Source organism: Fundulus heteroclitus, chromosome 7, assembly GCF_011125445.2.
Source record: "Fundulus heteroclitus isolate FHET01 chromosome 7, MU-UCD_Fhet_4.1, whole genome shotgun sequence".
Taxonomy (NCBI): Eukaryota; Metazoa; Chordata; class Actinopteri; order Cyprinodontiformes; family Fundulidae; genus Fundulus; species Fundulus heteroclitus.
The window spans coordinates 31,115,267-31,141,222 of record NC_046367.1 but is presented as its reverse complement, the minus strand read 5'-3'; the positions used below and the strand labels follow the sequence as shown (position 1 = coordinate 31,141,222).

The following is a 25,956-nucleotide window of genomic DNA, read 5'->3' as shown; positions in this document are numbered from 1 at the left end:
TCATACAACAATTTAACTTCCTTTGGTTGTAACGGTTTATCTCTTGAATGTCCAAATCAGTGGAAGCTTGAGAATATAAAATGTAAAAAAAAAAAAAAAGTGTTAGTGTTTACTGTGTGCGTAAAATTTATGTCAACTTATTTTATCTCCTTATAAAACAATCCTACCTTAGAGCATTAATAAGGTAACCTGGAGTTAGTAACCATTGGATACGTCCAGTGTGGAATGGTCAGACGACTTCTAGTGAGATGGTTTCCAAATAAATAATGAGGGGATATCACATCTCAAAGCGTTACGTATGCATGGTTTCCTGTCAACATTTTTAATTCCTAGTCTTTTACTTTAAAATAACGAATGAGCTAGGTAGCACCAGTAGCCAGAAAACTGTCCTCTTTAAACATCTTGCTTCTTTACTTGCCGTTTGCACGATTCCCAGAAACAGCCTCAAAGTGGTGCACATTTTGTTGACAGGAACAAAAATGATATATGCTTTACAAAGTTTTCAAAACCTAAGAATTTGAAATGTGTCGTGTGCATCAACTTGACTCTGATACGGACTCTCAAATAAACAATAAAACAAAAGGACTTTTAGAGATCCACAACTAGGAAAAATGTGCTCTTAGGACAATAATTAGTTGTGCATGTCACAATCTGGCCTAAAATCTTAATACTATTTCCATTCCACAGTTAAGGACTACTATTAGTTGGTCCATCATATAAAAGTGCACTTGAAACAAGCTTATGGTTGTAAAAAAAAAAAACCTACAGGGGTATGTATACAAGTACACGTTTACCTTCATGCAATTAGATTAATTTAACAATAATGAGTTATTGTCAGGGCCTAAACATCAAAACTATTCTTATAAACTATATTTCTTCACTGCCAAAGCTGGAAACTGGTATCATTTAATTCACTTGTCTTAAAGCATCTTAGCATAATACATTAGCATTATGCTAAGATGTCCCGTTTTATCCATTGTCAATGTATTGCATTCATTTAACTATTGTTACCCTTTTAAAATGCGGGGAAAAAATTTGAATATTTCTTTTAGTGAAATGTCTATGCCAATACGTCTGTACAAATGATCTGTCTGCTTTAGAACAGCAAATCTTTATATAGTTAGTAAACTGCTTTAGTTTACATACAAATAAGTTAAGCTTATAGATACAAATATGTATTTTTAGGCCTGAAATTGTGGCATCACAGACCTTAAAGGTGACATCCATAAATACGAGGGATTAAAGGGTACAGTAGGAGATTAAAACTAGTTCAGAATGTGGATCTGACTTGTACTTATCCATTAAAACCATAGTACTATAAGCATGTAGCAAAAAACACACATTATATTTTCAGGATGAGCATTTATTGAGCAATGATAAAGTCCAAAATCCGATTGTGTTTTAATGTGTCAACATGAAATAACGAACACCTAAACACTGAAAAACTGAATAAACATACCGGTAACTTCATTGTGACGAAAACAAAAAACACAAAAAAAAAAAAAAGGTCAAAAGCTAGTTTACAACAGTAGGTAAAAGCAATAATTTAGAATTTGAAAATAACATGCAATCCTTTCTTTAATAACTATTATTTGGCATTTTATTTAATATTCCTCGCCTTCCTCCTCTTCTTCATACGAGTCGACGCCCACCTCTTCGTAATCCTTCTCCAAAGCGGCCATATCTTCTCTGGCTTCGGAGAACTCTCCCTCCTCCATTCCCTCTCCGACATACCAGTGGACGAAGGCTCTCTTGGCGTACATGAGATCGAACTTGTGGTCAAGTCGGGCCCAGGCCTCGGCGATGGCCGTGGTGTTGCTCAGCATGCACACGGCTCTCTGCACCTTCGCCAGGTCTCCTCCAGGAACCACGGTGGGAGGCTGGTAGTTGATGCCCACCTTGAAGCCCGTGGGGCACCAGTCCACAAACTGGATGGAGCGTTTCGTCTTGATGGCGGCGATGGCAGAGTTGACGTCTTTGGGCACGACGTTGCCACGATACAGCAGACAGCAGGCCATGTATTTGCCATGACGTGGGTCACACTTCACCATCTGATTTGCTGGCTCAAAACAGGAATTTGTGATCTCGGCCACAGAAAGCTGTTCGTGGCATGCTTTCTCAGCGGAGATCACTGGAGCATAGGTGGCCAGGGGGAAGTGGATGCGAGGATAAGGCACCAAGTTGGTCTGGAACTCTGTCAGGTCAACATTCAGGGCTCCGTCAAAGCGCAGGGAAGCAGTGATTGAAGACACAATCTGGCTGATGAGGCGGTTCAAGTTGGTGTAGGTTGGGCGTTCGATATCTAGGTTCCTGCAGCAGATATCGTAGATGGCCTCGTTGTCCACCATGAAAGCACAGTCGGAGTGCTCCAGGGTGGTGTGGGTGGTCAGGATGGAGTTGTAAGGCTCTACAACAGCCGTGGAAACTTGCGGTGCCGGGTAGATGGCGAACTCAAGCTTGGACTTCTTGCCAAAGTCGACAGAGAGTCTTTCCATGAGCAGGGAGGTGAAACCAGAACCTGTTCCTCCACCAAAAGAGTGGAAGACCAAGAACCCTTGGAGACCAGTGCATTGATCAGCCTGTAGATGCAGAAACACATAAATGCTTATTAACTTGTTCTCTTAGCAGCTTGCATCATTTTCTTGTTTGGAGTGTTGTTGAGTCTGATTGGATGCGGCCATTGCCGGACTAACTCTTTCTGTATGAAGATTTGTCTGTGAAAACAAAGGCATGATTTTACTGCCTTACCAGTTTGCGGATCCTGTCCAGGACGTGGTCAATGATCTCTCTGCCAATAGTGTAGTGACCGCGGGCATAGTTGTTAGCTGCATCCTCCTTTCCAGAGATCATCTGTTCGGGGTGGAAGAGTTGACGGTATGTTCCTGTTCTCACTTCATCTGATCATTTGAGAGAGGAAAAGTTATGAGTTTCAGCTATAAGATGTGTTCATGTATGGAGGAACAATCCTGTCAAAGTTAAGAAGAAATGCTGAATGAAGAAATGTGCCATTAAAGAAACAAGATAGCACATGATTTATTCAATAACTGATCCAAATATAAAACAAAAATATTTCACTGTTTAGTTATAAGAATGTATCTATGCGCTATAATTCTCATTTAATATTTTAACTCCTCTTTATTTTTCTATTTTGAAATATGTGAATTTATTCATATGGAATTATCCCCAGCTCTTTTATATTTTCATATTTATTCCCTAAAAAAATATATATACTTACAAAAACATTATATCATTTTTAAAACAGACGTATTTTCTCCATTGAACAGTCGCTGCAATTGCTCCATAAAAAAAAACACTGCTGGGAAGGAACCTGAATTTGCTATTTAATCTACATTTAAAAACTTTAGTTGGTTCTTTATCATTTTAAAGCTAAATTATTAGGAGCCATTAAGGAAGGTCCAAAGAGCCATTTGTGGTTCCGGCACCGCAGGTTTCAGACCCCTGATCTAGGAAGTAGGTGCTGAGCCTTATTATAGCTGCCTGGTTTTGTACAGGATCCAGTAGAAACAGCCAATTTCTGGCATGTTGTTGCTAAAGAAGTTACCCGTGTTGTAGATTTGGTAGTACATAGCAGTTAGTCGGGATGGTTTACTGTATCCTATCGACTCTAGGTGGGAGAATACTTCAGTTTGTTCTAGTACTAAACGCCCTTCCGCATACGACACGGTGCCCACGGCGGACCAAAGCGCTGCGCCGAGCAAAGCGCAACTATGCTGAACTGTGAACCAGCGCGCATTTGATAGAAGCTCCCCCCCGGCGCAGGGTTGCACTGAACCCTGCGGCAAGCATAGAGCACACCACGCCCTATGGGAAATGGCCGTAAGGCCTTCACCTTTACATAATTTCAAAATAAAAGCATATCTCAGTGACTGAATGATTTCCTAATCTAACCAAAAGATAAATAATTTAAGAATAAGTTAAATCAGCATCTTAAAACATTTCTCATAGTGTTTCCTGGTGATCTTCCAATATTGTGTAAGAATAAAAGGCTGGTAAATATGACCAACATTAAATCACCATATTAATAATCTTTTTAAAAGTTAATCTGTTATCCAAGGGTGAGTTTGGTCCCAATTCGTTTCTATAAAATGTCACTCAAAAGATTTAATTTATATTTAATGTGGAATTTCAAAAATAAAGCCAATTGAAAGATGGCAAAAACCTACATTTAGTAGCCCTATTTGACTTTTATGCATCTAAATGAAAGCAAAACAGTCCTCAATCAGCATTTCTACAGAACAAAAACTACTGACCAATGACGGTGGGCTCCAGATCAACAAAAATTGCCCTTGGGACGTATTGCCCAGTGCCAGTATCACTGAAGAAAGTGGTGAAGGAGTCATCATGGCCACCTATGGGCTTATTGCTCGGCATCTGGCCGTCCGGCTGGATGCCGTGCTCCAGACAGTAGAGCTCCCAGCAGGTGTTCCCCATCTGCACGCCGGCCTGGCCCACATGGACAGAGATGCATTCACGCTGCAAGAGAAGAGCAAGGAAGAGAAACATGAAAAATTAAAAAAAAAAACATTACAAGAACATACACGGCAGCAGTATATGCAAATAAGCAATCTGTTATTCCAAGTGATTTTCTTTTTGTGCATTTTAATTTTTGAGAATGTCCATCGTTTCCTCTGCCTTCTTGTTTACTTTCAATAAAACATTTCTTGAAAAAAAAAAAAAAAGATATTTCAAATCTTGGTTTCCTATGCATGTGGCATTTCTCCAGCAGCACAAATGAGAGTAGCGGACTTGAAGTCTTGAAACGGCGTTATTACCCATTTCTGCCACTTGATGGCAGCAAAGCACGTTTATCACAGTCGCTGCAGCTGTCACTGCATTTCATCTGCCTGCTATGAGCTGGTGTGCACTTATGAGCCCGTTTATTGGCTGAAAAAGAGGTTAGGCTCACACCACATATTAGAGCTGCCATTTATGAGTTGGGAAAGGTTCCAATCGACACCTCCGTCATACGGCGCACCCAAAAAATATTCTGTTTATTTAAACACGAAAGCAATTTGTTGCTGGTTACCCATTTAATGTTCATATATATAAAAAAAAAATACATATCCTGTACTTACTAATGAACTTCCGGTGGTTTTTTTGTTTAACATGACCATTTGTATTCTAAGACAATTTAAAATGGATATTCATTAGACTTTCTTTCCATGCTGCTCATTCTTTGTTTATACGTTTTAAGTATTTTTTTACTAGACCATTGTGGTGGTGTTCCTAACTAAAAAAGCATTTTAACCTCCCCATCTAGATTTGAATACAGTGTCATAAACTGAAATATAATTACATGTAAACAGCTCAAAGCATGCCCGAATGGGAAATGGTCCCAGACAGCAGACTGGATTTCAACCTCTGTTCATGTTATGCTGCTATTTTTACATGTTGCCTAACTTTTCCTTCCCCCTGATCAGATAGGGGACGACAGTTGACAGTCAGTGGGAGGCGGTCATCCCGAAAGCTCTGCTGAGTCATGCTCAGCGAGTCTCTTGAATATAATTAATATATTAAACCACATAGGCTCAGACGTTTTCAAAGTTTCGACCATTTCTGGATATAACTTGCTTCCTTGTCCTTATATAAATAATAAGAAAAACAAGGGTTTCTTGCAAAAGTATGTACACCTCATGATCTTGTTTTACATCATAACAAAACCGAACCTTTTAATGTATTTTATTGCCATTTTATGTGTTCGACCAGCACAAATTGGTGCATAAACGTGAAAAGGAAGTAAAACGATGCATTGTTTCCCTTTTTTTTCGTTGCACACAAAGAACAAAAACAATATCTTAAGTTCTGTATCACCGTTAAATCCATCACTATTAAATGAAATGTGGATGCTATAACTGGAATCCTCATTTCATCTGCTTAATAATAATAATTGAACTTTATTGATCTCACAATGGAGAAATTCACTTCTGCATCTTAATCCATCGCCTTGGGGAGCAGTGGGCTGCCACTGTGCGGCGCCTGGGGAGCAATTGGGGGTTAAGGGTCTTGCTCAGGGACCCAGAGTGGCGGTCTGTGGGAGTAGAACCTCTGGGACCCAAGCTCAATGCTCTAACCACTAGGCCACCACTTCCCCCAATATAATGAGCCAGCTCTGCTTAGCTGCTACTGGATATATAGAGTCAGTGAACGTTAGCTTGGGCTGTTTTACAAAGAAGAAATGGGAAAATTTTCAGCCTCTAGATGTACAAAAACTTGCCAGTCTAACTGTACTCTACTGAATTTCCATTTTAAAATTCAAATTCAATTTTGTTTATATAGCACCAATTCATAAAACACGTCATCTCAAGGCACTTTACAAAGTCAAATCAGATTATACAGATTGGTCAAAAGTTTCCTATATAAAAAGGGAACCAGTTGATTGCTTCAAAGTCCCGACAAGCAGCATTCACTCCTGGAGAAGAGTAGAGCCACAGGGAGAGTCGTCTGCATTGTCCACGGCTTTGCAGCAATCCCTCATACTGAGCAAGCATGAAGCGACAGCAGTAGAAAATGTAGAGCATTTTCCCCACCTTCCACTTCTACACCACTCTGCAGTGGACTACCAAGAAATGTATTGCAGTTTGTGGATGCAACATGTTAAGAAAATATGGGATTAATTGGGAAGGAGTAAATACACCTCACCCCCCCCCCCACCATGACTTGTCAGAGCTTTCAGTCTAGCAGAGCTATTTCTGTTAAGTCCTGCTAACCTGACACTTCGCTGTAAGGGCGGACTGTTGCTGTAAACACAGACTGCCCGCCTGTCAAACATTGGTCATTGCCAGGTACAATTTCAAATCCTGTCGACACAAAGTGTTTGTCAGAACTATTTTTGATACTTGAGTGATGAGGGTTGGAAAGAAAAACTCCGCACGCCATGTATGAGTAAGTAACAGCGTTAGATTAGAAAAAAACAAAAAAACAAAGTCATTGTCAACCTTTTCGGGATAGATAAACCTGTTGGGTGTGGCTGCAAAGGCATATGTCCGGAGGTACGGTCAAACCCACTTGAGAATCCAGTTCTGGTGGTGACGTAAAATAAGGGTTTTAAAAAGTGCTCAGGACTTAGAGTCACATTCTGAGAATAAAAATAAGAAGAGTGACACTCTGACCATATTACATAAATTAATTAAAGATGACCTTTGAGACTCAACTAGATGCAGCACCAGAAAACAGCCTAAACAGCTTATCGGCCAGCTGTTCTGGCAGGAATTTATCATATAGTTATTTAAATCAAGTAAAGTCTTACCACGTTTGCGGCAAAATGTCTTTTTAGAAATGTATGAAGAATTTGAATAAAACCTAGGGTTATGACGAAGAGTAAAAAGCACACTGAGGAAATCTTAGTAGTCAACCAAACCTTCCTTAATGTACCTAAATTATAAAATAAATTTAAAATTCAATGACATTTCTAGATTGAAATTCAGGACTGCAACAGGCTTGTGCCGCCGGAGAAGCAACAGGGTGCCTTTACTAAACCATTTTTCTCAACTCCAAATTTATACATCGTCTATTACTGCTGCTTTGTTTTCTTTCCCATGGAAAGTACACCTGGTCCAGTGTTTCTGCATTTGTATAAACACGATATTACCAAAAGTATCCCGTCACTTCTCCAAATGACTGAAATCAGGTGCTCGATCACTTCCATGGCCAAAGGTGTATAAACCTATACCTTATACACACTTAGCTGGGTATTTATAAAAATTAATATTTCTCCCATGTTTCTTTAAAAATAATATTGTACACACAGTATTGTTTTTAGAAAAGGTGTCATCCAAACAAACCCAAATAAATTGCCCACTGAGACCTATAGTGGGCGGTGTACTGCTAAGCTAAAATCTGTGTCAGCCAGTCAGAATCCTTGAAAAATAATGGTGATGTTGAACAGCATTGTGGCTGTGTATTGAGGGGGCACAATACAACGCTTTACCTGCAGCAAAGCGTTATATAATGCAGCTTAAAGGGGCTTTGTGTCATGCTAACAATAGCTAGCGCTAGCTTATAATGACTGAGAGGTTTATAGCTGCACGTTCAAGAGCTTTACTGACTTTTCCATGTTGCTCTCAAACATCTGCGTCATACCGACCGTTAGCCTGATTTCAGCGTAGCTTTATAAGACTTTCAGCGTAACGGTCCATTACGCTGAAATGCGCAGGCGAGAATCCTGGCGAGAGGGTGGAGCCGAGTGCCCAAACAGAGCCAGAGGAACTGGGGGTTATAGGAACTCTGTTCAATACGACAATAGACAGTTGGACCGGTTACTGTTAGAACTAGAAAGTCTGTGTAAGTTTACACACCTTATGTTTTGGTTTGTGCTATGGAGAGCTTCAAGCCGTTTGCTACATTTGTCTAACATGCTTGTTTTGTAGACATTTTTTTCGGATGGATGTAGGCCAGGAGTTGACTCGCATCATCCATGTGTGTTTCCGTCACATAATGACGTATATGTGTTAAAGGCTGTCCAAAATCAGCACAACAGTCTGAAACTCCTTTTCCACCTACAATAAAGTTGTTCCTGTTGACCTCATGAAAGGTGAAGGAACAGAAGCTAGGAGCTATAATTGGGTGTTTTCGGATTAAGCCATTATATAAGTGTATAGTACACGTTAGGGTTGTTCGGTATAACGGTACTGAATATGGCGAGGGAGAGACACTGTTGACAACTCAGCAACTTTGTCGCTAGATTTAGCAGGTTTTCAGACCCCTCCAGTGACTTTTTTCTTTTTTAAACCAACTAGTGACTTTTCTGTTTTGTTGGAGACTTTGGCGATAACACCTTAAAACTAGGGCTGTCAGTTTTAAGGTGTTAACTGTTATACCATAATGCCGACCTTTTTTTTTTTGCACGTTAACCGCTCGTCAAAATACACAAACACACATCTACTTTTTTTTTTCCTGCAGCGCACTCCTGACTGTTTCTTTCCGTAGTTCAGAGAATGCTAGAGACTGTAGCATAACAGACCCGCGCTCACTGTTGCCAAGTATGATGAGCAACTTTTGGCTTCCTTTTTCTAAAGTCACTTGTAAATTCTGTGAGCCGCCTGGTTACGGTATTTTGGGCTTGTTTCGGAAAGTGAAGTCGCTTATTTGGGCCCTAAAATAAGTGACGATAAATACGTGTTATAAAGAGACTCACTTGCACTGCTGCACTACCGACACCATGAGTATAACCGGCTAAAATATCCCTCCGCCTCATTACGCGCTGGAGCACATCCTGCATCGCCACCATATTGGCTGGGTCTTTAGTCCTCTAGACTGACATAGGAGCCGATGGGAGTAAGGCAGAGGGAGCAATGTTGCCTGTATTTTCTGCAGTTTACGGTTGCAATCACCGGTGATAACTAGATTTTCTGCACCTCATAATCTACTATAAGTAGATTATGAGGTGCAGATCACCATTTTGAGCAGAGATTGTTTCTGGAGATGAGCTTTTACGCGCTGACAACGTTGCATAAACTCAACCCATACTTTTAATGTTTTAATTTGTTGTCTCTGTATTTGACAAACTAAGGCTGAATCACATTGCCAAACGAGGTAGCCTGGAGTTAGTGTCGGCACATGAAGCTGTGCTAAACAGTTCTCTTTCTCAAAAGGTATTAAGCTCCTGCCCCAGATGCAAGCAAAGTGTTCTGGAATCTCCTGGAAATTGTAAACTTTTTTTCCAGGCTTAAAAAAAATAAAAATAAAATTGTTGCTACTGGTGTGAAAGCTCAGGATTAGATGTGTGACACTGAAAAAAAAATTAAACCTTGAGACTTTATTAAAATGTAAATTTAATGTAATACCATGTCTATCTTTGTTTAAGAGGGGAAAAAAATATTTCAGCATGAAAACAGGTATTTATTTGCACACTGTGTAAACATCAGGGCGTTATGATTAATGATTTAGCTATTATAGACCATTTTATAGCACCAGGATGTTTTCATTCCAATTTATGAAAAGTGCTTGAAAGATAAAAATAAATAGTACAAGCATGTTTTTACTCGTGTCATGAGTGAATGCCCAAAAAGGCTTTACACTTTCAGAACAAGAGATTAATTGCAAATTGCATATTTTATTTTTAACTATTAACATAATGTGATTTTTAATTGTTTGATAGCACTAATAAAAACCAATCGGTCGGTAGTTTACCATTTTTAGCAAGCAGTAAGTGCTGCTGCAAGCCCTGCCCCTCCCACCTTCCAAGCAATGAAGTCAGTGCTTCGTCCTACTGCTGCCTGCAGCCCGCCTGCCGAAGGAGACTCGTTCCACTGCATGTCCACATTTCAAATGAATCACATGTGCAAAGCTGCCACTGATCCTGTCCTGGTTTACAAAGCAGGATGTTATTATTTCACTGAACCGTCGTTGCACTAAAATAAATCCCTGCTTGAAGAGAAAGAGCAGTCTCCCCCCGCCCCCCGCATTAAAATGCTGTGCTCAGGGTGAGTCTGCAGTTTGTTTGAGCTGATCACATCACATCTTAATTATCAAATCTTACTCCTCATTGTAGAAACTTTTTTTCCCCTGGTAATATCACAACTTTACTCTCATATCACCGCTTTATTCTGGCAATATTATGACTAATCTCCCAATTAAAAATGTATTGTTAGCTTATTCTACATTACAAATAAGTGTATTTGTCCTCATTGTTCTAACTTAAACAATTTTAAGAACAGTCAGTGTGAATAAATAAAAACCATTGAGTGCAATAAGAAAAGCCTAGTATTTTTTTTATTCTATTTCACTGTTCTAAAAGTGTTTTGGGTGCAACAAGGAAATGTTAGTGTTTTGAATCTCTTATTTTATTTTAAAATTGTGTACATTAGAAAAGCTCGTCTTTGTGGTATTTTAGTTACTGATTGATATGTTATGTTTTTTTTTTTACACATTGTGTAAACAGTCAATAACACCAATGTTGAAATCAGCACTGCTGTGACAGCATACATTTTTTACTTGCCATATGGCCGGATTTTTCTGAATTATTTGTTTTTAGAGATGCCTCCCTGGTGAGGTGTTCCTGGCAAGCCCCACCAGGAGGAGACCCAGAGGAAGACCCGGGACACACTAGAGGGACTTTAGCCCCATTTACACCACCCTTGTTAAACCGATCCGAGCCGAGAACAGTCCGAGCTTGGATCAGTTAACCAAGCCGAGCCTTGTTCTGACGACCGTTTACACATCACGCTATCCTGGTTCCTTGGTTGCTCCCCGCCTCCTAGTGACGATCTGCGGTACTACTGCTCTCTGGGATTGAAGGCGGGACAAAGCAAATCAAAATGGCGGCACCCGTAACATTCAGGAAGTTATGGTTGGACAGAGTCGGCTTTTGGGACTCGGATAAGACAAACGAACGTCTAATAAGGATTTACAGACGCAGGAAACAACAACAGACACTGAGGTTCATCACACTGCTAAGCAGAATCATCTCTGGAAACCGTGTGGCACGGTAAGGAAGCTAGTATTATTATGAATGTCTGAAATTTGTCTGGATGGAGTGTGAATCGGGACGTGCAGCCAGACACGCCGGAAAAACCGCGGACAGTCAGCTGACTGTAAGGGGATGACGCGGTCTGCTCATGCACTCTTCGTTATCAGATAACCGGGATAAAAAAAACCAGGCCGAGACCTGCCCAGGAACTGGTCTGCATTTAGCGCGGTCCGGTTATGTCTAGCTCGGTTCAGTTCAGTCTGCTTACCATTTACACTACCCCTTTTTTTAACCGTGCCGAGACCAGTCCGAGCTCAGTAACCGAGATAACTATCGAGTGTAAATGGAACGCAAACTGAACTGAACCGAGCCAGACACAACCGGACCTGTTCGATCATAACATCTGATTCAATTTGAGAAATTGACGCAATAAGACCAAACAAATATAAAGTTATGTGTAAAGTTTGGCATTTTAAAGAATAAAATTGAAAAAAAAAAAAATTTGAAAAATCATAAAACAGGATTACAAAGAAAAAGCAAATGAAGGCAGAAGAAACATTTCAAAATCTAATTTTGCACGACAAACTATTTTGAAACCAAATTGTATAGCAAGTAATGCATATTTTGTAGAGTTTTGTCGATGAGTTGATTTTATCTGTTTCAAATTTGCAATTTATGAAGATTTAATTTTTGGAAGCTCTGGATTTTTTTGTTTTGTTGCCAATGCACTTCAGTTTGTCCTCCGCTGTCGACTCCCTGGCTAGTCATTCTGCACTGGTCATTCCCACAGGGGACAGAAGGACCTTCTGTCCCGTTGGGGTTTGAGGTTGGGGCTGACCTTTGTTTTTCTCATTTCGAGTGCTGCTGATTTGAGGGGGGGGGACCTTCTTCCCAAGTTTTCAGACTTTTAAAAAGGGAGATGTCAATTGCTGGGCAAAAACAGAACACAAAGTGACGTCAGCCAAGCCTGCTTTTGTAATGACACAAAAACACGACAAACTCTACAGCTCCAGCTCCCGTTATACAAATGCTTTAAAATGTCAGCATGCAGTAGTTGGAAGTGGTACTTGTAAAAATGTACGAGAACCTTTGAGTTAGATGCAAAGGTTTTAATGCTCAACAGTTCCTTAATCTTGTGCGTCAGAAAAAAATAAATAAATAAAAGGAAAAAAAGAAACCCACTATTGTTCAAAATCAGCTGCACAGTGAGTGCTGACTGCAGAGGCTGCTGATTCCACATAGTTTCCAAGGTAAGCCTCTCTTTCAAACCTAGTTCTTTCAAAACAAGCCTGAATGGGGCGTTTTGTACCCGTACATCAGAATTAACAGCAAGCAGGTGAACATAGGGGGGGACAAAAAGCACCTCAAACATAGCCTGGCACAACTGGTTAATATTCTGATTGAACCTTTTCTGTCCTACTTTTCCATATTAACATTTATCTGATCAAAAGAAAAGAGAAAAGAAAAAAAAACCGCCTACTACAACAACAAAAAGGAACTTCATTTTAAATAGCATCTGCTTTATGTGATCAGGAGCAGGGCAGTCATGCTGCTCCAGTGTACTCAGTAAACACTATTGTCATGAGTCTTTTACAGCAGGCCAGGGAGAAATACGAGCCGTGTTTACATTACATAGAGCAACCATAAACACATGGAACAGAGGTCTGCTCCAAAAGACTCAAGTTTGTATAGCATTCTGTTTCTTACTGCTGCAAAATGCTATTTATTATGCAAAATAGGGTGTTGGAGACACATTTTCAGATTAAATTGGTAAGAGTTTCCTGCTCTGGGGAGTTATTTGCATTACCTTTGTTGCAACTGGTTTTTGTGATGAGGCACGCCTTCTTCGGCAGGCATGTTCATACACTACACCAGGTATTTAAAACACTGCAGTTCCAAAAATCACATGAGCCGGTTCGCAGGTTGCTCAAGTGCGAGCCAAACAGAATTGGCCAAGACTCGCCGGATAGGTCGGTGTCGAAACATTTTTCGAAAAGGGCTCAGCGTAAATCCGGCTGCCTCCGATTTTAAGCCAGATTGCTTTTGCGACGACCCAGATAACTGGGATTTTACCCAGGCGTTTCATATTAAAAGTTAAGCACATTTACAGTCTGAAAAGTCGACGCACTTAATTGTCTTCGGGATTGCAAATAAAGTAGTTGTCATACTGAATGTCGTTTAAATGTTTGTTTTTTCGCCCCCCCATCATTAGGTGCCGGTACAGACAAGTCATTAGCACCTGCTCAGTCAGCAAGCTCAGCTTTTTACAGACAGCCACAGGGCCAAAGCCGCTATTTCTGCTTCAGGAGGCCGCAGCAGAAAGCCAACATCCGCGCATTTAACAGGATCAGCCCAAAAAAGCCCGAAGACACGCCGCACAAACAAAGCATGGCGGCGGATGTTTCTCTAAGGCAAGCAGACGGAGTCGTACTCACCATGGTGGAGTAGTAGTAGAGTAAGGGCTGAGCGTGGGACTACTGCGTACCGAACTGCGTAGAAGGACCTTGCTGCAGCAAACAGAAAGGGAGCGTCTCGCGCGTTCTTCTTCTTCTCTTGCCTTTATTGGCGGCTTAAAATCACGGTGCATTACCGCCATCTGCCGGGCTGAGGTTGTATGGAGGGTTGACGGGGACAAATATTGGATAAATAAATTTATCGTGAAATAAATAAATGTAAATATGCCAAGAAAAAAAAGAAATGTTCCACGAAAACAAATGAAATGTAAAATTAAATAATCAAATGTAGAATGAAATAAATAGATGAACCATTAAACGCCTTATTAAATCATTAAACGTATCATTCGCGTACCATGAAATAAATTAATGTGCAATGAAATAATTAAATGTAGAATGAAATAAAGAAATGTATCTTTGAATGTTCCATTGACGGGAATAATATTGGATAAATAAATATATCATGAAATAAATAAATGTAAATATACCATGAAAAATAATAAATGTTCCATGAAAAAGAATGAAATAATCAAATGTAGAATGAAATAAATAGATGAACCATTAAACGCCTTATTAAATCATTAAACGTATCATTCGCGTACCATAAAATAAATAAATGTGCCATGAAATAATGAAATGTAGAATGAAATAAATAAATGTATCTTTGAATGTTCCATTGAATATATACATTTCTTTATTAACTGTACCATTAAATTATGAAACGTGCCATTAGATAATTAAATGTCCCTTTGAAATTATGACTTTAAATAATTACATTTGATTTTGTTTAAAAAAATCATTTGAATATACATAAAAAAAATTTCACTCCGTATTTATTTATTCCATGGTGTCACGCACCATGGAATATATATATATATATATATATATATATATATATATATATATATATATATATATATATATATATATATATATATATATATATATATATAAAACCTGCGTTTTGTGTAACTTTGTTTGCAGTTTGACATTTTGAACGCCAGGGGTCGTAATTTATATAACCGGTAGTGTGCTGTTTGATTAGCATCAGCCTTAATCACAAGTAATTTGACTGATACCACTTTGCATTCAATGACAAGTACAAGTATACATAAAGAAGATCTCTGCCTCTTAGTCAGGCAGCATAGAAATCGTGGATTTGAAAGTATCAGATGCTGTAGGTCAGCATCAGCACAAGCAGGATCAGTCTGATCTTTGACACCTTCTGTTCTGCTCTATAATGACTGTACCTATATTTAATATTTTCCACAAAGAGTTATAGAATCCTTAATAAAGATATCCTGATGCATCTCCACTCGTCAGACTGAAGACGTCTCTAGGAAAAGAGACAAAATGTTTCAACAAAAAGAACCCGTCCAGATGACCTACTCAATTTTTCTTTTTCTTTTCTTTATAAGAACACATTAAATAAGAAACTGAAAGAATCAAAGCAAAAAAAACAAACAAACAAAAAAAAAAAAACATTTCCTTGAATTACATAGAATGAAACTCCTTAACAATTTGGTAAAGAGTAACACCTAAACACGTATGCCTACATCTCGGCATCTTTCTGAAATCTTTATTCATTTGTTCAGACTCAGTTAGAAGAAACAAAGGCAGAAAATAGAGGAACATCTCAAAGAACATGTTTTCTATTGTGAGGGGTGAATGTTTGGCGGTAGCTTGTGTTTGCCTAAGGTACAAAATGACCTATAAATTCAGCTCTTAAACCCACAGTGTATTCAGAACCACATCAAAGGTTTACTGTCCATGAACTGAACCCATGTGCTCTAAAGCAACTTCAAAGCTTATACTTTTATAAGAAGTTGGGCTAGAATCCCACCTCATATGATTCAAGATGTTCTCATTCAAATCTCTGCTTTTCCCAAATTGGCCATGTCAAAAAGCCTTTGGTCTCTACTCTCACTTACAAAGCTGTGCAAAGGTCGTTATACCCATTGCTTCACATTATATTATGTTACAACCACAAGATTTAATATATTTTATTGAAATCTACACAAAATGAATGCAGACATCTGAAGTTGAAGAAAAGGGACATATGATTTGAAAAGATTGAGGTGTAATGTATTTAGCCCTACTGCCCAAAAACTCTGTAAAAACAAATAAAAAAAATCTATTCCTGCAATTACAGCAACAAATCTTTTGGGGTAGGCTACCATATTCTCAAATGACTGAAATTTTGAAGATGTGTTTAAGAAGAAGCATATATGAATGTTTACAAAGTCAGTCCCCCTGCATGACCTGTGTCAAATGTTAAACTGTGCTTCTCATGACTCTAAAACACAGCTTTCTCCTTGCCAATCTCCCATGACGGCCAGATTTGTAGATTCCACAGCAAATAGTTTGCGAGTGAAGCGATCCTCCCACTTGAGCTGTGGATTTCTCCAGCTGCCGGAGTTATCATCGGCCTCTGTCATGGGCGGTTTTTCCTGAATAAAACTCTCCTTGCCTGGCCGGAAGGACTTACCTTGGTACGTTAACAGATGTCCCATCAGTTTCGAAGCCCTAGCCAATACAAGTGCTTTGAAACAACTTTTCTAATAATGTCTTAGATTTAATATGTCTGTCCGTTTTAACATAACCTGTTTCATGTCTTATCTTGAATAACATGGTTACACTTCTGATTTAATATGTTGTTTTTTTGTCTAGCACCTAATTTTACATTGTCATGCGACTCTTTCTGTGTTGTCCTGCACTGGAATTTCTCTGGCCTGTTTATGAAAACACCTAATTGTGCTGGAGTGGGAAGGACCTATACAGGAAAAACCCATAGTCTCACACAATGGAAGTGGGTCAGAGCTTTATAACTAAGCCAAAACCTCTCGGGGGCAGTCAGGGTTTGACTACATGCTCATCCAGAAAGGAAATCTGCAAGTCGGTGACTTGGTGCACCCTACAAAGTTTTCCTGGATAGAAAACTTTGTGACCACTTTAATGATAATCCAAATTTGCCCATATTGTTTGATAACTAGAATAAAATCAAATGAATTTTATTCACTTTGAATCTGTCTGTATAATTCAGTTAAATTGATTTTGTTCCTTGAGACACCATGTGTTGTGAAGTAGCTCTATGTAACTAAAATGAACTGAACTGAATTGGAATAAAGGAGTAAGTTGTGAACCTGAGTTTTTTTTAACAATGGTATTGTATTAAAATATACATTATAACACTCTCTAGATGAGATAACTTAGCATTCTTTCCCCACATCCTTTTTAATTTGATTCTTTAAAAAAAAAAAGTTCCAAAATGACATTTGTCAGTTCACTTCCTAAAGACAAACAATAGCCCTGACCATGCACCATTTTAATATTGTCCCCTCGTATGATCAAAAGACTCAAAAGCCTTCAGATATTTTTCTCAGGACTCAGTCACAAAGGTTTGAACTTTTTACCAAACCAGTCACACACTCTTTGAGAGATTTGTCAGACACAAAGGCTCTTACTAAGTCAACAGCCCCACGCAGTTTAAAGTACGGATAATACGGGTGCCTCCAGGATCTGAAAGTAGTTTGACTTGTTTTAAAATCCTAAACCTGAGCTATCTGCCTTCAAATCTATGGCAGCTTACCCAGTTTTGGTTTTGGCTGCTACCTTAAACACCCAAAAATAAGAAATCAAATGTAATAAACGAAATTTCTAGCTCAACTTAACTTTTTTTTATATTGTTGACTTTTGTTTGTGGTATACAATGATGCCTAGGAAGGCAGTTACTATCTGTTCTATGTTAAAAACCCTGGGGTCCCATGAGGCCTTTTACACGTATCATATTCCTTTTTAGAAACTGTAAACATCATTAGGAAGGTAGAATAGGTTTCACATTCGCAGTATCACTTAAGCTAGAATAAATATTTCTATTTAGGGTGCTTTATTTTATATTTTAAAAATAATTTTGATCAAATTTCCTGGTTCACATTTTATCCATGTTGGTATTGGAAAATCTTGCCAATTCACATCCAGTTTAAAAAATAAAAAAATGTTGAGAACCTATACTGTCAATCTTTGACAAAGACCCCTTTCCGATTCTGTTAGATCAAATGTATACCAACCCCGACAAAATTCAGAGCAAAACGACTCTTTGTTTTTGAGGTTTAAATACCCACCTCTGAATCTGTGGTTTTGCTTCTTCCTTCTGAAATAGGAGGTGCGCACACAAGGGAACAAAACACCACACATAATGGCTAGGGTGGTGACCTGCTTTAGCATTGTGTGTATGTTTGTAAAATGGGCGAACTTATCCGGGTCTCACAAGTAAAGTTCTCTGATTTCATGTCAGATTGAATCACCGTACATCATAGCTGTACCTTCTGTGTATAAAAGCAGAGGGAAGCGGGCGTTTCCACCACTACATCCTCTTTCTGATACCTGAACGTCAGGCAGGAGACAAACACCATGGTAAGATCACAATCTCTCGGCAATTGTTGGAAGTTCGAAGTTTGTTTATTTTAGGTTGAACTTTTCATTTCTGTTGTTTTGTTTATGTGTATCTCTATTAAAAGGAAGAAATGGTTAAGTAAAGGTAACTGTAATGTTGTCTCTGCAGCGTGAATGCATCTCTGTTCATGTGGGCCAAGCTGGGGCTCAGATAGGTAATGCTTGCTGGGAGCTGTACTGCCTGGAACATGGAATCCAGCCAGATGGACAATTACCAGATGGCAAGACCACCGGAGGGGATGACTCCTTTAATACCTTCTTCAGTGAGACAGGGGCAGGAAAACACGTTCCCAGGGCCATCTTTGTCGACCTAGAACCTACTGTCATTGGTCAGTGAATTTTTTTCTACATTGCATATTAATGGTATAGGCATGGATATTTGATAGCTTAAATGTAATTTCTTTCATTTTTATACAATTAAATGCACCATAGTGAGATACATTGCCTGCTTTAGCTGCTAAAAAAAATAATGGTGCCATTATGAACATCATTCAGTGCAATATTGTCTATTTTTAATGTGAGGAATATTTTTTCAGCAAATGTGTTTGGTTTGTTGTCTAGATGAGGTGCGTACAGGAACCTACCGTCAGTTGTTCCACCCCGAGCAGATGATTACAGGAAAGGAAGATGCTGCCAACAACTATGCCCGTGGACACTACACCATTGGCAAGGAGATCATAGATGTTGTTCTGGACAGAACACGCAAAATGGTGGGACTAAATGTGCTTAGGACATACGTTTGTGGTATGCCAAATATGCTATATTTTTGTGCCTTAACATATGTAAATATGTGATTTTTCAGGCTGACCAGTGCACTGGTCTGCAAGGTTTCCTCATCTTCCACTCCTTTGGTGGGGGTACCGGCTCTGGTTTCACCTCCCTACTTATGGAGAGGCTGTCTGTTGACTATGGTAAAAAGTCAAAGCTTGAGTTCGCCATCTACCCGGCCCCCCAGGTTTCTACAGCAGTAGTGGAGCCTTACAACTCCATCCTGACCACCCACACCACCCTGGAGCACTCCGACTGTGCCTTCATGGTGGACAATGAAGCCATCTACGATATCTGCAGAAGAAACCTTGACATTGAGAGACCAACCTACACCAACCTGAACAGGCTCATTGGCCAGATTGTGTCTTCAATCACTGCTTCCCTGCGCTTTGATGGAGCTCTGAATGTTGATCTGACAGAGTTCCAGACCAACTTGGTGCCTTATCCTCGCATCCACTTCCCCCTCGCCACCTATGCACCAGTGATCTCCTCTGAGAAAGCCTACCATGAGCAGCTTTCTGTGGCTGACATCACCAACGCATGCTTTGAGCCAGCTAATCAGATGGTAAAGTGTGACCCACGTCGTGGTAAATACATGGCCTGCTGTCTGCTGTATCGTGGTGATGTCGTGCCCAAAGACGTCAACTCTGCCATTGCCGCCATCAAGACCAAACGCACCATCCAGTTTGTGGACTGGTGCCCCACGGGCTTCAAGGTGGGCATCAACTACCAGCCCCCAACTGTGGTTCCTGGAGGAGACCTGGCAAAGGTGCAGAGAGCCGTGTGCATGCTGAGCAACACCACGGCCATCGCCGAGGCCTGGGCCCGACTTGACCACAAGTTCGATCTCATGTACGCCAAGAGAGCCTTCGTCCACTGGTATGTCGGAGAGGGAATGGAGGAGGGAGAGTTCTCCGAAGCCAGAGAAGATCTGGCTGCTTTGGAGAAGGATTACGAAGAGGTGGGAGCTGACAGTGTTGAGGACGAGAATGATGAAGAGGAATACTGATTTTTTTTTTTAAGCTGACATTGAGGCATAATTTGTAGATTTCTTCCTGGTTTTATGAGTTAGGTACCGGCTCTCAAAACTACAAAATAGATGCAAACCCAACATATTTTATCATTAGATCACATTAATGACACACATTTGAACAGTATAAACTGAAGGCTTGTATTGTGGCACTCAGTGATAAAATTAAGGCTGAGCCCTGTCTATCTTGAAAATGTATGGATTTTATTATAATCATGTGGTGTGGTGTCACCTAAAAAATCCGACCTGAACAACTTACCCTTGCTGCATTTGTTTCAAGATTTCTTTCAGCTTTTTGTTGTCAGAATAGAAAACTTAGACCACACCTTCCGCTTTGCGCCCCACCCCCATCCCAGGATCATCTCCCATGAGGAATGTAAGCTATGAAAGGGCTCCTATGTCAGTTTCTATGTATCATTCAGCTGTGACTCAGTGAGAGTGAGAGCCATAGAAAATAACTGATGTCCTCACTGGCTGGTGTTGTTTATACAGCTCATTCTCAGACAGCGAGCTATGGCAACAAAAGACTCCCAGTTCACTTTTGCATCCATGTATGAATAACAGCTTTGTGATACTAATAGGGCGGTTTCATGTTAATTAGTCTCTCATTATGATGTATTACAGTTGCTTCAGTGCTGTTACCGTGTTTCCCGAATTAATAAATAATATACATAAGTACTGCACTATGCCTTACCATTTAATGCTGTGCTTTAGCATTATACTATGCATTATGCTTTCTGACCCTCTCCACTTCTTATATAATTATGCAAAGTGTTTGTCCCATTCTATGCCTGGAATAAAAAACATTTTTTTTCTCTCCGTCCAATTCAACTTTTTGTAACAATTACTTCTATTACTTAATGCTTTTTTTTTCAGGCTGTGCAGGCAAGTGTGAGGAAACAACCATTAAAGTTTACTTAAGCTAAATGTGTGCTTATAAATGAAACGTCGATTCAAGGCATCAAATAATCTTGTTCGTGTTCAGGTAATGTTGACAAAAGTATCAACATTGGGAAACATAAAATGTGCATAAAAGGTCATAAAGGTAAGAAACATTGTTTCTTTATGTTTTTTATCAATGCTCTAAACACAGTATAGATGTGTTTAAAGCTGCAGTAAGGAGTTCGGAGAAAACCATGGACTTATGGCCAAGAAGCACCAAATCCAAACTAGTGTCCTATCCGACAGAAAATCAGATTGTATGAAGTCGTAGCAGTTACATCTAGTGGAAGTGAATGTGGCCAGGCAGATTCTCTTGCAGTTCTGCCTGGTGCCATGTGTCTGTGTAGTTCAACTAAAGCCGGGCGTACACTGTACGAGTTTTTCAGTCGTGGTACTTATATACATCTCAAACTGTGCGAGGGAACCGCGGGGTTTAAAAGTTCACCGCTCACGATCTGTGCGGCGCGACGCTCGGACGAGACCGGACTGCTCACACTGTACGTCGTGTCCCCTCTGGGACCGCTCGCTGTGGTGGCAGAGGCAGGCGAGCGACGGTAGGTGACAGGGACCCAGAGCAGGGGTTCGAGCCCAGCTCTGGCGAAGCCCGCAGGAGGCACCGGGCGTCAGGGGAACGGAGGGGAGAGAGGAGGGACGAGACGCACCGGCGGCCGCGCGGCACGGCAGGTCGCCCGGCCCGCCCCCCCAACAAGCGGAGGAGTGCCGAAACAGGCAGCAAGCGCGTTGCGGACCGCGGAGGAGTGCCGAAACAGGCGGCCAGCGCGTTGCGGACCGCGGAGGAGTGCCGAAACAGGCGGCCAGCGCGTTGCGCGGACCGGACGGCTCGCCCTCCCCAACACCGGCCGGAGGTTGCTTCAGGGACGCCCGCTTCCCTCCCTCCGCTGGCGGGGACGGAGAGGAGGGGAGGGCGCCCCCTCGTAGCTCTGCTTGAACAGCAGGATGCGCTCACAAAAACCTCACGACAGCCGCCTGAATTTCAAACATGTTTGATTTTCACCGATCGTCCGATTCCTGATCTGGAGGTAGTCGTGAGAAGCCAGTCCCCCCTCCTCCCCCCCTCTACGATCAAGCTGAAATTCGGCCGATTCAAAAAATGCTCGCACGACTGAAGAATCGGCCCGAAAAGGGGAAAAACTCGTACAGTGTACGCCCGGCTTTAGGTGGACCCCTGGTCTATCATGAGTCAGACAGGAAGAGAGTCTTATTCGCAAAATAAAGCACATCCGCTTTGGGGAAATACAAAATAAAATCTCAATACCGCAAGGTAAACGATATGCAATTTCCGGCCAGATTTGTTCCACAAAACGCACAGCTGGCCCAAGAAATGATCAATCAAACATTTCAACACAGTGTATTTACCCATGGTAGGAGCTCAGAAGAACAGAAAACAGACAAGAAAGTGAAACAGCGCTCTTCTTTGTGGTTTGAGCAGTGCGCATACATGAGCGTGACTTGGCACTGCTGAGATGCTCCTCCTGGCTCTTACAGGTTGTTTCTGCCCAGGAGCGGTGTATTTCTGCAAATGGCACAAGTGTCACTGCAATGTGGTGCTACCACTTCCAGATATTATCTGTCTTTTATTCTACCGTCAGGAGAAAGTGACAGTTTTAACAAATATGTAAAAAAAAAAAAACAAAAAAAAAAAAAAACATACATTCTTACAGACGTTGCCTACTGCAGCTTTAAGGGTGGCTACAATGAAAAGCGCTGTCAGGAAATTCCCCTCTTTCTTTTTTTCTCTGAACTGCTGTTTCCTCCCACCAATAAACTCTGCAGCTGCTTTCTGCGGTCTACTGCCTGCCCCCGTCACACCCTTGCCTATATAAGCCCCGGCTCTCCCTTTTTTCTGCACTTCTTCCTTGTGTCTGAATCCTCATCGTCAGTAGAAGGACAAGCAGACAAAATGGTGAGTAGTTGTTTGTCTGATGACCTGGCATGGAAATTTCCACTGTCTTGTTTTCATTGTTTGGCTTAAACGTGTGAAACCTCTACAATGCTCATTTGCCTCTCTAGCAATAAACGTTGACGCAAAAGGAAACTTTTGTTCTTGCACGCCATAGCCAATCGGATTGCGTTTTATACAATAAAGCTATTTAGAGGGTGCATATTGAACATTTTTGAATCGGGAAGCGAGAATAATTGGAAGATTAAAAAAATTAGATAAATTGATGTCATGCGGAGTTGAAACTACTAGAGCCGATTAGGGACACTTTATATGTAACAACTTTTTTTTTCCCCATTCCCAGATGTGTTTCATGTCACTGTCTTATCTAAAAGCAGAAAACAAATCCAAATAAGGGGGGAAAAATGTAGATTTAGGCTGTCTTTTGTCAGTGGGATCGATCATGGTAATCGTGGCAGTGGGAGGGATGAAATAAAACGGAAAGAGAAAAGAGGTGGGGTGTTGCCTGCAGTGAGTTCGATGGCGGACATTTTGTAAGGACTCTGCTTTGGGAAATGTGGAGGGAGAGAAAGAGAGGGCGGGAGAGGGGGGGACATCACTAAGTGTTACACAGCACTATAGTATGCAGCTGTGACCAGAATGGGGGAGGAGAGAGGTCCAGACAGGGGGATGGGAGAGGAAAAGGGAGGGGCAACTGGATGAGGAGGTGGGGGTAAGAATTTCCTATCTTGACGCATTGCCTTCCTGTCTGCCAAATATTCTATTTTTTTTTTTTTTTAAATATATATCCAGACACAATGGAGACATCTTTATTATTATTTTTTAAATGTTTCAGTAACGCCAACATGTACACTTAAGTTCTATTCCAGTAACGGCAGAGTTTTTAAGTAATTCAAGCTGTGTGCAAACATTCTAACAGTATGTGAACACGGGTGGATAATAAACACAGAATATAGGTCCAGTAATGAAGAGGATATTATTATTATTATTATTATTATTATTTTTTATGTGACTCAACACTTTTAAAGCAATGTGTTTAATTCTTCAACCACTAAAACCTTCTCTCCTTTTTTCTCTTTAGCGTGAGTGTATTTCTATGCATGTTGGCCAAGCTGGAGCCCAAATGGGCAATGCATGTTGGGAGCTGTACTGTCTTGAACATGGGATCCAGCCAGATGGTCAGATGCCGTCTGACAAGACTATTGGTGGAGGGGATGACTCCTTCAACACCTTCTTCAGTGAGACCGGGGCAGGAAAGCATGTTCCCAGAGCCATCTTTGTTGACCTGGAACCCACAGTCATTGGTCAGCAATCTTTAGATGCGCAATACCTTAGAAGTATTTGACATTGTAAATTGGTAGTCACTCCCAATAATTTATTTTTTGTCCCTTTTACAGATGAGGTGCGTACAGGAACCTACCGTCAGCTGTTCCACCCTGAGCAGCTGATTACAGGAAAGGAGGATGCCGCCAATAACTATGCTCGTGGTCACTACACCATCGGCAAGGAGATCATAGATCTCGTTCTCGATAGGACACGTAAACTGGTGAGTTTGCTGAGCAATTTTAATCTTACAGGATTTTGACCTCTTGAAAGGTTCTTAACTTAGTGCAGACATTATTATTATTATTATTATTATTATTATATATATATATAGGGACACTAATTTATTTATTTTTTTTAATTTTTTTTTTTTTTTTCAGGCTGACCAATGCACTGGTCTGCAAGGTTTCCTCATCTTCCACTCCTTCGGTGGGGGTACCGGCTCTGGTTTCACCTCCCTACTTATGGAACGTCTCTCTGTTGACTATGGTAAAAAGTCCAAACTTGAATTCGCCGTCTACCCGGCCCCCCAGGTATCCACAGCAGTAGTGGAGCCTTACAACTCCATCCTGACCACTCACACCACCCTGGAGCACTCCGACTGTGCCTTCATGGTGGACAATGAAGCCATCTACGATATCTGCCGAAGAAACCTTGACATTGAGAGACCAACCTACACCAACCTGAACAGGCTCATTGGCCAGATTGTGTCTTCAATCACTGCTTCCCTGCGCTTTGATGGAGCCCTGAACGTTGATCTGACAGAGTTCCAGACCAACTTGGTGCCTTATCCTCGCATCCACTTCCCCCTCGCCACCTACGCACCAGTGATCTCTGCTGAGAAAGCCTACCATGAGCAGCTTTCTGTGGCCGACATCACCAATGCATGCTTTGAGCCAGCTAATCAGATGGTGAAGTGTGACCCACGTCATGGTAAATACATGGCCTGCTGTCTGCTGTATCGTGGTGATGTCGTGCCCAAAGATGTCAACTCTGCCATTGCCGCCATCAAGACCAAACGCACCATCCAGTTTGTGGACTGGTGCCCCACAGGCTTCAAGGTGGGCATCAACTACCAGCCTCCAACCGTGGTTCCTGGAGGAGACCTGGCGAAGGTGCAGAGAGCCGTGTGCATGCTGAGCAACACCACGGCCATCGCCGAGGCCTGGGCCCGACTTGACCACAAGTTCGATCTCATGTACGCCAAGAGAGCCTTCGTCCACTGGTATGTCGGAGAGGGAATGGAGGAGGGAGAGTTCTCCGAAGCCAGAGAAGATATGGCCGCTTTGGAGAAGGATTACGAAGAGGTGGGCACCGACAGTGTGGGAGAGGAGGATGAGGAGGGAGAGGAGTATTAACAGGGCCAAAACCACCACACATTCCAAATGTTGTTCTGAAAGCAACACATTCCCAGTACATTAACAAATACTGAGGTGATTTGTCTGTATCCTGAAATAAAGGCTGAAATGAGCATGTGATGTGAACTTGTGATATTTTTGAAAACTTAAAGACGTAGCAAATAAACCAAAAACACCAATAAACCTCTGGGTATGAATTTGCCAAAGCAAAATAAACTGGCAGGTACATTTCCAGTGACACACCCATACTTCGCTGCCTGTGAAGAATTTCAAAATGAGAA

The 25,956-nt window shown here is 41.0% G+C and overlaps 3 protein-coding genes across 4 annotated transcripts; 2 read left to right on the top strand and 1 right to left on the bottom strand.

The window, feature by feature from the left end:
• Nucleotides 1-1,347: 1,347 nt before the first annotated feature.
• LOC105931956 (tubulin alpha chain) lies at nt 1,348-13,998 on the bottom strand. 2 transcript variants are annotated; one of them, XM_036139487.1, is made up of 5 exons: nt 13,864-13,966; nt 12,267-12,357; nt 4,272-4,494; nt 2,749-2,897; nt 1,348-2,579 (listed from the first exon to the last, which is right to left on the bottom strand). In XM_036139487.1, the coding sequence occupies exons 2-5, from the start codon at nt 12,279-12,281 to the stop codon at nt 1,605-1,607; spliced, it is 1,362 nt and encodes a 453-aa protein (XP_035995380.1). In that variant the 5' UTR covers nt 12,282-12,357; nt 13,864-13,966; the 3' UTR covers nt 1,348-1,604. The 2 variants fall into 2 exon arrangements, with proteins under 2 accessions (XP_035995380.1, XP_012726347.1); XM_012870893.3 differs by lacking the exon at nt 12,267-12,357 and having other exon boundaries at nt 13,864-13,998.
• A 4,278-nt stretch (nt 13,999-18,276) lies between these two features.
• On the top strand, nt 18,277-20,876 carry LOC110369031 (tubulin alpha-1D chain). Its single transcript, XM_036139488.1, has 4 exons — nt 18,277-18,294; nt 18,443-18,662; nt 18,895-19,043; nt 19,136-20,876. Exons 1-4 carry the CDS (start codon nt 18,292-18,294, stop codon nt 20,108-20,110), a joined length of 1,347 nt encoding a protein of 448 aa, XP_035995381.1. The 5' UTR covers nt 18,277-18,291; the 3' UTR covers nt 20,111-20,876.
• A 1,986-nt stretch (nt 20,877-22,862) lies between these two features.
• On the top strand, nt 22,863-25,793 carry tuba8l3 (tubulin, alpha 8 like 3). The gene is made up of 4 exons (XM_021320754.2): nt 22,863-22,997; nt 24,076-24,298; nt 24,392-24,540; nt 24,698-25,793. The coding sequence occupies exons 1-4, from the start codon at nt 22,995-22,997 to the stop codon at nt 25,673-25,675; spliced, it is 1,353 nt and encodes a 450-aa protein (XP_021176429.2). The 5' UTR covers nt 22,863-22,994; the 3' UTR covers nt 25,676-25,793.
• Nucleotides 25,794-25,956: the final 163 nt, after the last annotated feature.

Coding starts and splice junctions, on each gene's coding strand:
- LOC105931956 (XM_036139487.1), bottom strand. Junction 2,898..4,271: donor TCTGGAGCCCACCGTCATTG/GTCAGTAGTTTT, acceptor TCAAATGATCAG/ATGAAGTGAGAACAGGAACA. Junction 2,580..2,748: donor TGGACAGGATCCGCAAACTG/GTAAGGCAGTAA, acceptor CTGCATCTACAG/GCTGATCAATGCACTGGTCT.
- LOC110369031 (XM_036139488.1), top strand. Junction 18,663..18,894: donor CCTAGAACCTACTGTCATTG/GTCAGTGAATTT, acceptor TTTGTTGTCTAG/ATGAGGTGCGTACAGGAACC. Junction 19,044..19,135: donor TGGACAGAACACGCAAAATG/GTGGGACTAAAT, acceptor GTGATTTTTCAG/GCTGACCAGTGCACTGGTCT.
- tuba8l3 (XM_021320754.2), top strand. Junction 24,299..24,391: donor CCTGGAACCCACAGTCATTG/GTCAGCAATCTT, acceptor TCCCTTTTACAG/ATGAGGTGCGTACAGGAACC. Junction 24,541..24,697: donor TCGATAGGACACGTAAACTG/GTGAGTTTGCTG, acceptor TTTTTTTTTCAG/GCTGACCAATGCACTGGTCT.